Source organism: Rhinoderma darwinii, chromosome 11, assembly GCF_050947455.1.
Source record: "Rhinoderma darwinii isolate aRhiDar2 chromosome 11, aRhiDar2.hap1, whole genome shotgun sequence".
Taxonomy (NCBI): domain Eukaryota; kingdom Metazoa; phylum Chordata; class Amphibia; order Anura; family Rhinodermatidae; genus Rhinoderma; species Rhinoderma darwinii.
This window is the reverse complement of record NC_134697.1, coordinates 31,647,713-31,661,879: the sequence shown is the minus strand read 5'-3', so window position 1 is coordinate 31,661,879 and position 14,167 is coordinate 31,647,713. Positions and strand designations below refer to the sequence as shown.

Below are 14,167 nucleotides of genomic sequence, written 5' to 3'. Positions count from 1 at the left end.
ATGTACATGATGCTTTACCATTCCCTTTCTGCCAGCCATGAAGGTCTGGGTGTGGTCAGAAAGTGTGACGTCACCACTTTTACTTCACAGAGTGACCTTTTAATGTTTTTATATAAATAGCTGTCACATATTCTCTACTATTCCTATCAGTCTCTTGTACAAAGGTGTAATCTGCTCATCTTAAACGGAGTTTACTTTTTTAAAAATTATTTTTTTTGTTTGTTTTTTACAAAAGTAGTAAACCGGGCCTCAATTTGCTGTTATAAAAAGTATGAAGTCAATGAATCAACTGAAAAAAATCTGTATCTTAATTTATCATGATGCATCCATTTGGTATTAGGAAGTTAAGGTCCTTTTACACGGCTCGATATGGGCTGTAAAAACGAGCACCAATCGGCAAGGAAGCTCCTGGATCGGCGCTCGTTTGCTCCTTACACAAGGAGCTATAATCAGTAATGCATGGGGGTGAACGATCACTGCTACATTTCTATCATGTCGGCACCGCATCACCCGGTTTACACAGGGAGCTGTGCTGCCGACTTCAGATTATTTAATTGGTTCGTTTATGCGGCCAATTAGCAATCGGCTGTGTAAACAGGGCACGGATTGGGAACTAGTATTCATATAAACGCTGGTTTGCCAGATCATCGGCCCATGTAAACGGGCCTTTAAGGAAATTGAGAGTACTTGTATGATCCAATCCAGATAAAAAGGTTTGTAATGTCTAAAGTATTACCATGTTATCTTAGATACGAAGACCCTGTAATTTCTTTAAAGGGGTATTCATTTCAGCAAATGTTTTTCTATTCTATAATGTCAATTCAGCATGGGTTTCAAGATCTCTGCTTGTGGTCATTCAATAGGAACCTTCATTGTTTACTTCCAGGGGATATTAATCTGTCACTGGTCATGTGATAATTAAACGGCTTTACTGTAACGAGTCGTACACCAGTCAATCATGAGATGGCTTTATCCCCTGGAAGAAACCATCAAGGTTGCCATTGAAGGACTGGAAGCTGAGATCTTAAACTGTGAGGAATTGATACAGACTGTACACTGGAAAATTGTATAACTTTACATTATACTGTACAATGCATAACCATTTTTTTTACTGAAACTGTAAAACCCCTTTAAGGTCGTATCTTTGTGCCCTAAAACTGTACTCCTTGCATGAACACAGGACAGGAAGTTGCAACTTTAGTCAGCCATTTTTGAAGGTTTGAAGAACTGTCTCTGGTCACCCATCTGCATATATAGATTTGGAAAGTGATTGTCTATATGTCAGTCTTTTATATGTATATTGTACACCCTTTATTGCCTGCTGGGATAGATACACGATGGACTCCTAAACTGAGGCAGGAACGCCTACATAACAGCCCACTGTCTCCATGCAATGCTTCATTTGCCCTGAAGTGGCACTGCAGGAGAATTGATCACTTTCAACTAGGTTCCCCATCAGATTACAGCTGATCGCTGGGGGCCCCAATGGTGTGCCAACCAGTGATCACCTTGTTTTTGGTGGCCCTTCTAACAAAAAGACATCAGGCAGCCATAGAAGCGTGAAATATTAAGAATCTTCTAATCCGTTATCTATTAAGGCTTCTTCCAGCATATATTTATGCTCATGTGCTCTTTTCTAAATTGACCCACTGTGCTTCCTTAGAAAATGAGGATGAAGAAGATGGAGATGCTGTTGATTCAGGATTCAATCCATATATGCCCGCGGGTCCTGGGCAGGCAGATAATCAAATTTCCAGACGCCTTACAAAAGGAAAGAAAACCAGAAGGATCCTGTCTAACAAATCACAAGATTTCCAGGTAATTTTGCATCTAAATTAATAGTACATTAGGTGGACATGAGAAGAGGGCCTATCAACACTCGACAGGTCTGTTTTTAGTCTTCCCGTATTTATTTATTTATTTTTTAGATTTGTGCCGTTCCTGTTATTTCTCCTGAATATATTTATTTATTGACAACTGGGTGTTACTAATTGGCGGTGCGTTACTACGCAGAATAATCTGTGCTGACAGGGACACTGTGTAGGGACACGCCCCTTTGACAAGGTGAATGGTAGCACCCAGTTGTCCATTTATTCATAATATGTCAGAGGTAACAGATCCTTTTTAATCTGGATATCCTCATTGCAGCACAGGCCTTCCATATAATAGATTCCCATCTGATGTGTAATTATGACCAGCAACAGAAAAGCCGCATCGCCTGTACCGCTTATTAGATGTGGCTGTGGATTTCATCAGTAATCTGGAAACTTTTATTTCTTGAATATTTCATTGGCAGATCCGAGTTCGAGTAGTTGAGGGGCGCCAGTTGTCTGGTAACAACATAAAACCTGTGGTGAAGGTCAGTGTAGCAGGACAGACCCATAGAACAAGAATTAAAAGAGGAAACAACCCCTACTTTGATGAGGTAAGTGTTTGGTTCAAATCCCTGTTGTAGAATCTACTTGGTCTTTTTGCGCCCTCTAGTGGTACAGAATATTCAGTTACTGCTATAAAGCCAAACAAAAAGGGGTCTGCGACTTTAACGAATTTTACAGGTCACATGTTGGAAAGATAATTAAATACGCATGCACGGTCCCAAAGGACGATCAATCATGTCTTCTTTCCTAAAACTAAAAGTCCTGTAATTAGATTTTGCATATAGGACTTTTATGAGCATTCCTACTGATGTGGCAGAGATATGTTAAACTGGCTGTCCAGGATTAAAAAAGTCTTGTAGTTTTTAGTTCAATTTATGTGGTCGATATTAGCTGTGTCCTCTGTCAGACACGCAGGACTTGCGGTCAGCTGAGCCATCAGTTTAGCTGAACTGACGGAATCGGCATAGAGAGAACGGTAAAGCTTCTGTGTATATAGTATTAATAGATTTTTAATTTAAAAAAAAAATCTAAAGAATACATAACCTTTAACTTAGTTTTTCCCTTGTATAATATTTATGGCATATTAATGTATGCCATGGGTGTCTAGTGGAGGGATCTAACCACTTAAGAATGAGGGGATTTGGTCACGGTTCCTGGCAGGGAATTGGCCACAAAATTAGAAATCTATAATTATTCGGCTGTTTCCATATGTCTTATTGACCTTAACAGAGGGTGAACAGGGTCGACAGCCGGGATAGTAGACTAATGTTTGGGAAACTTATTGGACCTCATCACTTAACTTGCAGTTCATGTTGGATGCAGTACTTGATGTCTTTTTTTTATTTCGTGCACACTAATAGGTATACAAGATATTTAGTTATATATGATATTTAGAAAATGCTTTCAAAGCAGACCTAGGCCTCAAACTATATTGATTTCAATCCACTATACATTCTTTATATGCAGCTAAGGACACTAGTACTATAGGACGTGGCGCCAATTAAATATCTTCTGCGCTAAAACTAGATTGCTGTACAAATGATTCTGTTCCCATGTCATATGTCACTTGTGTTTAATATCGAGCAGGTTTTTTTCTACAATGTCAATATGACCCCATCAGAGCTGTTTGACGAGTCTGTAATATTGCGGGTAAGTGACTCTCTTTTGATCTAGTTTGAGTAGAGAAATGTCACCTAGTACCATTTTCGTGTGTTTTATTTTTTGTGTTATGTTTTTTTGCTTCAGAAAAAAATAACTTTCTGTTCTCATGGATTCAGCTTGATTTTTGTTATTGACAACGCTATTTTTATATCCACTATTTAATATCTCTTGCGCTGTCGTTTTGCTGTTCCGCAGTTGTTCAATTCTGGGTCAATAAGAGCTGACAGTCTAATAGGAGAATTTAAGGTAAATTAAAATGGAAAAACAAAAATTACATTTCATTCTATTTTTTTTTTCCTGTTCCCTTAAATGTATTTTTAACCAGGAGTAAATATTGGTTACTGTATAGATGGACCAACTAATAGATTTTTGTCTTTCTTTCAATGGCTCCAAGATCTGCATTTCTTCGTTTCTGCCCGATCATCCAAACTTTTAACGAGATCAATATGTTGTCCATTGCCCAGTAGACATGAGTGGACTATTCATGTGTTTTCCCTCTATAATGTGTGAAAGATCAATTTTTTATTTTTTATTGGTTCCCAGGAATCGCACCACTCTTGCCCATGAGTTGTGCCTAGTATTGCAGCTCAGGCCTATTTATGTGAATAGGGCTAAGCTGCAATACCAGGTACAGCCCATGGGTAGGAGTGGCGCTGTCTCTGGAAAACCACTAAACCTTATTTCTGTTCGCAGACCCTTTACACAAATGATTTTAGGTCAGTGCTAAACCACGAGTTTGGTCTTGTTCTCTGGTCCGGCCCATGACCTGCAATATGTCTCAGTGGAAAAATGTTCGGAGAGCTATGTAGGATCATCTTTGCAAATATACCCCATATCCTGCATGTAATCCTCTGCTATATCCATTGTCTATCCACCTATTGAAATACACTCGTCTCGTCCTTTTTGCATAGTAACTGTAGACTATTCTATATACAGTACAGTAAACCTAATAACCAAAGTGTCTTCTTTTTTTTCTTTTCATTAGCTTGATATCGGCTTTATATACGATGAACCAAGTAAGACCCTTTTATTTTTTGGGTGGTCAATGAGAATATATACAGTATAAAGTTAAATGAGAGATTGAGCTACATGTTCGCTATAATAATTTGACCTTCGGGGCCGAATAATAATGGTTGCAGAGACACTGACTTGGGGTGTAAAGCTTAATTTCCCATATAAAAAAACAGCTGGTCCATGAGTGGGTATTATACTAATATCACAATGATCTCTCTAGGCTGACGAATCACAACCAGAGGCAGACTTGAAGCTCCTGGGCCCCAATGTAGAATCAGTAACCGGGCCCCACCTACCATGTGCCATACTGATGTCTTCCGGTGTAGCAGTGGGGTATTGGGCACCCTTAGGCACTAACGTCCAGGTGCAATGCCACCTCTACACAACATAACCATGGAAGTACATGGATATACGTAGATCTTATACCACATGACCTTCTCCGATTATTAGATGGTGGCCACACACATGGTTTTAGCGTCGGGCCATGACATGGAAGACTGTGAATATGATTAGAAAATGTATTTGTCACAGAAAAACAAAAACCTTTATAACTTGTTTTATAGGTCATGCTGTCATGCGAAAATGGGTCCTCCTTCATGATCCTGAAGATATGAGCTCTGGGGCAAAAGGATACCTAAAAGTCAGCATGTTTGTCATAGGCACCGGAGACGAGCCCCCTGTGAGTATACATATTCTATATATACAATGTAATGCTTCCCAAGGACAGGAAAAATCATTTTACCCAGAACCTGATGGTCTGACACTTTAATAGCAACTTTCCAATAATCCAGAATCTCGGCGTGGAGAACTAATTTAATGTCCCCTGATTAAAATGTAAACCGCATTATATTTGTGAGTTCGTTTACCTTGAGCAGTGTAATATATTTTCCGTTGCTCGCTGATCCTCCTAGAGGATTTGTCTTTTCCTTGGCTCCTATGTCGTCAATCTATAATCATTCTGGCGCCGTGGATGCTGAAATAAAGGACTTTCCCTGTGGATTATTATTGTTACAGTAATCTCAAAAATATATGTAATTTCAGGTTTTCCTTTCTAATTTTATACATAGACATAAGATGGAGATTGGATCTTTTCGCTAAATATTGCTGCAGTAAATTTAACCAGCAGAGTACATTTTTAGGTAGAAGGCACTTAAAGGGGTATTTCCAGAATCTACATTTATCACCTATCCACAGGATAGGTGATATGTCTGATCGATGGGGGCCCCACCACTGGAACCATCATTGATTACCAGAACATAGGTGCCAAGCCCCCCTGTTATTCCTCACTGCACCCCCCCCACACAGTGAGGAGGAGCTTGAATGGCACAGCGGCCGAGCATGGATGGTTCCGCTTTAGTCAAAGTCTATGGGACTGACTGGGACGGCCGAGTACCTCGCTCTGTTCTTTTCATTGGTCCCATAGACATTGAATGGAGATGCAGGCTACATGCTCGACCGCTGTTCTGCTCACAGAGAACTACCTAGACTAGATGGTCAGCTACGAGCCTTTCTGGAATAAATTATTGTAAATGCGTTGGGTCATGGGTGGCAGCGCACTTTTGCTAAGCCATGCCCCCTGAAGAGTGCAGCGTAAAAGTAAAAACTGTTGGTGCAAATAAGTCATACACCTAAATTTGCAACTTTTTTATAGTGGTGTAAACTGCTTGAGAAATCCACCCCTCCCCCCCTCATCTTTTTTGGCATGCCATAAAATTTGGGTTAGTCTGGAAGTAGTTTCTATTTTTCTAAATTCTTGCTTCTGAGGTTTTGCATTTAACATTTTTATTTAGACTGAGAAAAGAGAAAAAGACAGTGAAGCTGATGATGTTGAAAGCAATCTGCTCCTTCCAACTGGAGTGGCGCTGCGATGGGTGACCTTCTTACTTAAGATCTACAGAGCTGAGGACATCCCACAGAGTAAGTCCTGTTTCTCCTCTTACCAATGCAAATCTCACCACCTTCTTTGTGCAAATGGAGCAGATCCAGGATCAATTGCCTTGTACAAAGTACTATTAGTAGCGAGCAATGTTGGTTTATAGACCGTACACCATAGGGACAATTTTTTGTAGTAACAACGTTCAATTCTTCATTGAAAACCATTTAAGAAAGTGTGTGTGTGTGTGTGTGTGTGTGATGTATTTATCAGCAAGGTAGGTGTAATACCTCATCACTTCCTGGAGGTGTCACTGTTTATAGCCCCCATGTCTATATCATTGTGCAAATGTTGCACTTTAGATACAGCTGGTTAAAAAAAATATAATATTTATTTTGTCATGACATACAATAGTCGCGTAACAGTTGCACTGCATTAGCAGTGAGTAGGACCAAGTTAATAATTCAACTCTTGCGCGACTTTTTCTATTTCCACTTGTAATCACGGTCAGCCATGGACGCCCACCTGCATTTGTGGGCTGTGCTCCCATATAATGTATGGGAGCACGGTCCGTAAAAAGCAAAAAATAGGACGTGTCCCCTTTTGCGGAGCCTTTCTACGGCAAGGACACCTTCCCACAAATATACGGGAATGTGGCCGTGGGCGATAGAAATGAAGGGGTCCGTAAATACGGTCTGTAATTATGGATGAATTTTACGGTCGTGTGCATGGGGCCTAACGAGGGGAGTAACTTTGCTTAACAAAAAACTCATGCAAGATTTGGCTGCTTTGTTGACTAGCACTGGCCTGTAGCTTAATCGAATCGCTGTATAATGTAAATCTATGCAACTTTCATACATACACTTCATATCACTTCTTTACAGTTTCTAAGATCTCTGCTTGCTATCTGTGAATGGAGACCTTAATAGTTTGCATTCCCAGGCTGAAAACCGGTGCATGGGTCACACATGCCTAGTGAGCTGTGCAAATTTATCAACCGGACCTGTTCAGGACAGGTTTTTAGCCCCAGAAAGAAATTCAATGTTATATTTCCGTTCACAAACAGCAAGTCACCATCTTCAAAAAAGGAAAATTGAAGTACTGTAACCTTTAATATCTAATCGCTGGTATTTGTCTTTAGTGGATGATGCATTCGCACAGTCGGTAAAAGAACTCTTTGGCGGAGACTCTGACAAAAAGAATTTAGTTGATCCCTTTGTGGAAGTAGCTTTTGCTGGCAAAAAGGTAAAACTTTCACTTTATTTTCCATAAAGAACATAAATCTTGTACAAGGGTCACCAGGTTATAAAACACTTGTCTTTATTTTAAAGGTCTGTACTAAAACAATAGAAAAAAATGCTAATCCGGAATGGAACCAGGCGGTCAACCTTCAGATCAAGGTGAGATTTAGTAAACTGCATAGAAAAGCTGCAGGTGCTCTGAGTATACCTGGAATACATGATGCTCTACTTGTTTCTTGCAGTTTCCCTCAATGTGTGAGAACATAAGACTTACTGTATATGACTGGTAAGTGACTGCAAGCTCCATGTTGGGAAATGTCTTCTAAGGATCATCGGTTTAAATAAGCTATTTTGGTGTATTACTTGGTGAATTTATTAATTTATTTATCATAGTGTTAGCATTTTAATATGCACTTTTTAGCAAGAAAAAATCTTGCAAACAGGGGTCTGCTTATTATAGTCTACGGTCGGGAGGGCCTGGCAGAGCCAAATGCCCTCTTGATGTTTACCTTCGTGCTCGGGCAGATCTCTCATAAACCGATCTTTCTCGCTCCCTATTCTCTCTCTCTCCCTGTATGATCAGTGCACTAAGTGCCAGGCAGAGAGAGAACGGAGGCTGTACAGACCATGGCACACACTCTGTCTCCACATAATGCCAGTGACATTGGAAGATTTTGATCTAATCTTCATTTCTGTATTTCAGCCCCTTCTGAGACTGGCATTTGCCTGCTGGAAGTTGGGCATTGTCCAATGTTTCCTTCCTTCCTTCCTCCCTCCCTCCCTCATTTCAATGGAGAGTTGATTAGTCGTATTTCTATAGTATAAAGCGGCATGTGTTTCCTGCTGTGGGCAATATGAAATGGGCGTAGGCTACGGGTATGACCCAGAGTCTTGTAATTTTCTGGCTTGGCCAGCCGTGTGTAGGCACAGTGTGCCTTATGGATGATGCTCATTAGAATCCTTTTATAGCTGGATTAATTATTTTGCGTTAATGCGTTCTATCTCTGTTCAGGGATAGACTCACCAAGAATGATGCAGTTGGAACAACTAATCTCAGTTTGTCTAAAATTGCTGCATCTGGTGGTGATATGGAAGGTGAGATATAAAAAATCTTCAATGAGACTGACTGAGTTTATTGCTATAATTATATGTATGTGATTAATATGACGCGACCATTGTGTCTCATGCGAATGAAACCTCAGCATAAAATACTGTGCGGTGTGTGAAGTCTCCTATCTGGATCTATCACGATTTGTTTGTCCGTCATAAATTTGCTTGCACACTGATTTCCAGATCGAACAGTGAAGTGTCATGCTTGGCATTCAAAAATTCAGTTTTCACTACCCTGGTGCTTGGCATAACTGAAGAGTAGAGGGTATATGAACACAATACATCCATTATACTACTCACTACTGCTATAATAGCGTGCGTTATTTTATTGCCATTGTGAACTTGGTCTAAGCTATGGAAGCCATATGTTTGCAGAAATTATCGCTAAACCTGATCCAGACAGATGGTAATCTTGACGGATAATATGTGCGATATACTTTGGCGCTACTTATGTCAACATTTGTTTCTGGCAAAGCTGGGGCAAGATATGTGGCGCTCCCTGGGTATAATAGTATGGAAGTCCCTTAATACTCCATTTTTCTACTTCTAAAAAAGTTTAAGTTCCAAACCGCACTATACATTGCTCAAATAAAACTGCTGTAAAATACAGTGGCTACATACGGTATGCCGTACGGTGCATAGAGAACGCCATACAGTATATAGTGTAGAAATAATACTGCCAGAATAGTGCCACAATAAGTGGGCTATAAAAAGTCAGTAGGTCCGGCTGGGCTCGATTCCTGTCCCAAAGGGAAAAGGGTACACAGCTTATGCCTTAACCAAAATTCACCCCCTCCAGCTGCTAAGACGTTAAATCCATAATAGATGATACATGGTGGGATGGGGTGGTGAAGGTAACAAACGGTGGAGTCCCTTGGGCATTTGCCCCATTTTGCGGTCTTTATAATGTGAACTAGTGTCTCCCCTATCCCCTCAATTATAGGAACATCCAGCTACCTTCTCCTGGCAGCCTAAAAGCACATCTGTGAACAGATTATTATTTTATTTTTTTAAAGCATTTACTAGATTTTAAGCAATCCTTCTCTTTTGAGTAACGTTTGACAAAAATATAGAGGGGGTTATTGTACGCCTTCATTGGAACTAGGGACGCAACTTCCAACACAAAGCTGGAGTTTGTTTTGATGTGATCATTCTGCTGTTGTATCTTCTTTCTGTTTTGTGAGAGGTAAGCGTTTTTGTATCTATTCCTTTAAATGTTTTGTAGCCACTTTTTTTCTTATTGCTTCTTGTAGATTATATGTTCATATTCTTCCCCTCTTGGAAGTTGTTATTGAACATATTACTTTGTATTGATTTTTGCCCATCTTGTACTTAACCATTTTCTTTTTGTAATATAGACAGTGAAACTTCAGGCGTTGGGTCTACGGCATTAGAAGGTGTATATTGTGGTGTGACTTGATTTTTTAGTTGATTTTGCAACCCATTGCCCAAACTGTGGTTCCACCTTTGATTTCAACCAAGAAGTAAATTTTACTTTTTAGACCTCCACGAAGAACCTGATAAGACAAAACGGTTTTGGCACTGGGACCTGCATGGATGTTGCCGCTTGAAAATACTTTCATGGCATGATCTTTGTCTTTTTGTAGATTTCATATAACGAACTGGATCGTGTTGTCCTATAGTGCTCTGAAACTGATAAATTTGGCCATATTATTACTCCTTTTATATAGCGCCTACACAATTTGCCCTTTTTTTTTTTATATCTATGTATTGACATTGCAAGCACTTAGCGTTTAAATCCCAAATTGTGGGATCTTTTAAGCCCCACCCACTCTGGTCAGAATCACCCCCACACTACATGGCACTTCCCTTTCTATGCAAATATTCGTACACCCATCTATTTGGTTTGTGGGACAATACCACGGCAAATGGGACTGATGGGAGTTATGACATTGACTGACTGTGCTGCAGTGTTTGTCCTTATTGACTAATTTCCCAACCTGCCATATCTATATATGGTTCTAAAATCAAAACGTCTACAGCTGTAGCAGAATTATGTGCCACTTAACTTTTTTGTAACAACTGACCCAGTTTCAGGGACTGCCTGAAATTTAAGACATGTTAAAAAGAATTTCCTATAAGATTTATGGCCTATCGATAGAGATAAATAGTTGAATCTCCCATAGACTATAATGGAGAATGACTTGTATGCACATCCATGGCTCTTCTGGACTGGGGGACCAGGCGTCCCTGTTTTTTGGGATTGATTAGGGTATCAGCGGTTAGTCTCTTATCAGTCGGCCATTTATAACCTATCATATGAATGTCCTAAATGTCTTTCATGGGGAAACATGTAGCATATAGAAAAATATGACACTAGCCCATTGTTTGTTGTTACAAATTTGCCCCTCATTCACCCTGAACTTTTTATGACAACCAAAGGTTGTCGATTTTTGCTATATGCTACAAGTAACGGACTATAAAGCAATATGTTGAGAATCTTGACCTGAAAAACTCCATTATGTAAAGGCCCTTTTACACGGCCCTTCATCGACTGATCGTATAGTTTATTCTGCAGTAAATATTATCGTTGTCGGCAGCATATCTGTAAACTGGTAGATGTGTAGCCGACATAATGGAAATGCATGGGGACGAGCGATCGTAGTAACGAGAACTAGTCCCTATACATTATTGATCTTGGCTCCTTCTGAAAGGAGCAAAGGCTCGCCGATCAACGAGCTGTCTCGATCGGCACTCGTTTACACAGCCCATGTCATGTAGGAACTCAGGCCGGATTCACACGAGTGTTCGGTCTGTGATATACAGAATTTGTGATGTGCACCCAAAGCTGCAGTAGTGGCACAGCTGCCCCCACAGTATTACTTACACCCCATCTTTTTGAAGTTAGTCTTTACATTTAACAGTCGATCTAGCAATAGATATTCCCAACAGGACAAACATTATTATTTTTTCTTTAGGGTTTCCTATGTATATAATACCCATAAATGGATACACTAGCAGCTCTATGGACAGATCCAGTTCAGTCAGTGTTGCATGCTTTTTGTCAGTGTGAACAGTCCCTACTAATCAACAATCTAATCTTAATCTGACCTTTGCCAAAATGCATTGTAAATTATGTAGTTTCACACAACAGAAATTCTGCCGTTTACTCTTGATATTGCCAACAAAGGTGCTCTGTGTGAAAGACTGGTGTGCTGACCACAAGGGATGGTGAGAGTTTTCCATAGACCTCAGCTCAGTATATTATAGAACTGGTTTGCAGTGGTGGTAATTGGGGGTTTATTGGATTAGTCTAGGATATCAGATTATACTATGAATTTTTAGCATTAAAGTGGAACCCCAGAATCTCCCATGATTGAGAACAGTTTATCCTCATTGGTGGCTTAGTTGTCTTAGTGTTATAATTTTTGTTGCTTCAGAGAGTCTTACGAGACAGGAGGTGGATTACTGACTACCTCAGACCCACAGCTAAGCTCTGGTAATGGATAAAAGAGGTGGCCCAACAGAGCTGAGCTAAAATGAAGCCAAGGAATCGCTACTGAAGAAAACCAATATTAGGTAGCATTTCCCTTAGGCAGGGGCAGACTTGGCATTAGGGCAGTGCCTTGGAACCCATGGTCGGAAACTATCCACAGCCCCTTAGTAATGACCTACATTCAAAGTTTTTGTAGGGCTATTTAAAAGTAATTTATTAAGCTAAATTAATTGTATCATAGCTATAGTGGATGAGATTTCATCAATTCCGTCACTGAGTTAATTTTTAGTCTGCCCTTGCCCTTAGGTACTGACTTCTATACTTTTAAGACCACAACTGCATTTCTGATTTTAACACTGTGGTGGCTACTGAATGATTTTTCCCAAGTTTCTCTGTAGTAGAAATTAGATTAATTATGTAATGTGATGTATTTAAAGGGGTTGTGTCAATGCAAATTTTATGTATTTGATCAAATTTTTTTTCTATTCAGTTTTTTTTTTGTTTGAAATGTTTTTCAAGCAAATATGGGGTTAGGGACAGACCAGGTAAGACACAGAATGGAGGGGAAACACAGGAGATCCTAGATTGGAGCAATGGCTCTCTGTTATAAATTCCAATGTAGTTGAAGGACAAGTGTCATCACCTACAGGTTCACACGGATTAGTCCAATGCAGACCAAGAGCTTCAGAAAAGATATATAAACTGAAGTCAAGAATAGTAGTAGGAGGCAAAATCGTCACTATGGAAGGGCTTAGCCAGGAGGGGAGGTGAGCAGGTCCGGTTGGTGTCTGGTTGAGAACATCTGTCCTGGACAAAGACTGGAGAATCGCAGATCAGAGTATGGAGGGACGAGGACACCAGATGTGCGGAGGACTGTCACTAAAGCTGAGCTGTGTCAGGGCAATGGTGGAGAGTTCACAAGGACTGATAAAAATTTTGAAAGGAACATCAAGTGATGGTATCTGGTATAGTCATGTTGGTTGCAAAATCTCCTTATATCAGAAAATCTATTTTAGATAGATTTCCCCTTTGTCAGACATGTCAGAAGACATCAATGTAGTCCATGAACTCTGATTTTCAGACCAAAGGGACTGCAGCGCTCCTTAGGCTATGTTTACACTAGCCAGATTTCACATGGTTTTCCAGTCCGAAATCCACATCCTGTTAATTTCGGCACAGGCCTATAAGTGCTCATGGATGTCTGACGTGGATTACCCTTAAAATTTGCGTCCACTTTGACATTTGATTATATGACCCGTATGAACATACCCTAGGAGTTCTCCAACTCCACCCAGAGATGTAGCTAGTCTTTACTTCACCCGAGGCAAAGAGTCATTTTGCTGTCCTAGCCCTATGTCTAAATATGCTGGCCAAGGCATGGTGGCTTTTTGGTGTCCAAGCACCTGGGGCACGCGATCTTCCAACTTTGCCCCTGACTATTCAAATTAATGGTACTTTGCCAAAGGGATTTGTTTACTGTCTGGTTTTAGAGATGAGCTGAGGTAAAAGCTTACAGACTTCATGATGTGTTCTACTAACATGGGTCTATAATATATGAAACCTACATTTTGGGTGGATTTTCCCTTTAACCCCTATATATCATAGATCCATATTCAGTTCTAAAGTTAATGGGCACCTCTCTTGGCAATTTCACCCAACTTATTTTATTTTTATAACCAAATGATTGCAAGGCAGACAAAACAAATAAAAAATCATATGAAACCAATTCAATATAGTTTTAAATGGTACCTTTACTGTTAGGAACTTTACTGACTACTCAAAGAATTGTTTGACTAGCCGTTCCTGAATTCAATGTACTTAGAGGGCCTGTCACCTTTCCTCACATGTTGCTGTTCGTTATTTATTTATTTTCCTTTTGTATTTTCCATGAAATAACAATTCAGGAACATATTTTCTTAGAGCGCTGCGTTGT

General features: G+C 39.9%; 1 protein-coding gene across 3 annotated transcripts in view; it reads left to right on the top strand.

The window, feature by feature from the left end:
• MYOF (myoferlin) overlaps positions 1 to 14,167 on the top strand; it is a 118,935-nt gene that overhangs the window by 50,798 nt on the left and 53,970 nt on the right. For 2 of the 3 annotated variants that reach the window (XM_075841010.1, XM_075841009.1), the window contains exons 6-17: positions 1,664 to 1,818; positions 2,297 to 2,425; positions 3,465 to 3,527; positions 3,735 to 3,785; positions 4,525 to 4,555; positions 5,117 to 5,232; positions 6,344 to 6,470; positions 7,568 to 7,671; positions 7,758 to 7,826; positions 7,910 to 7,953; positions 8,680 to 8,762; positions 10,136 to 10,174. In XM_075841010.1, the coding sequence (XP_075697125.1) occupies positions 1,664 to 1,818; positions 2,297 to 2,425; positions 3,465 to 3,527; positions 3,735 to 3,785; positions 4,525 to 4,555; positions 5,117 to 5,232; positions 6,344 to 6,470; positions 7,568 to 7,671; positions 7,758 to 7,826; positions 7,910 to 7,953; positions 8,680 to 8,762; positions 10,136 to 10,174 (1,011 nt within the window). The remainder of the gene's footprint in view (positions 1 to 1,663; positions 1,819 to 2,296; positions 2,426 to 3,464; positions 3,528 to 3,734; positions 3,786 to 4,524; positions 4,556 to 5,116; positions 5,233 to 6,343; positions 6,471 to 7,567; positions 7,672 to 7,757; positions 7,827 to 7,909; positions 7,954 to 8,679; positions 8,763 to 10,135; positions 10,175 to 14,167) is intronic. The other variant, XM_075841011.1, reaches the window with a different exon arrangement.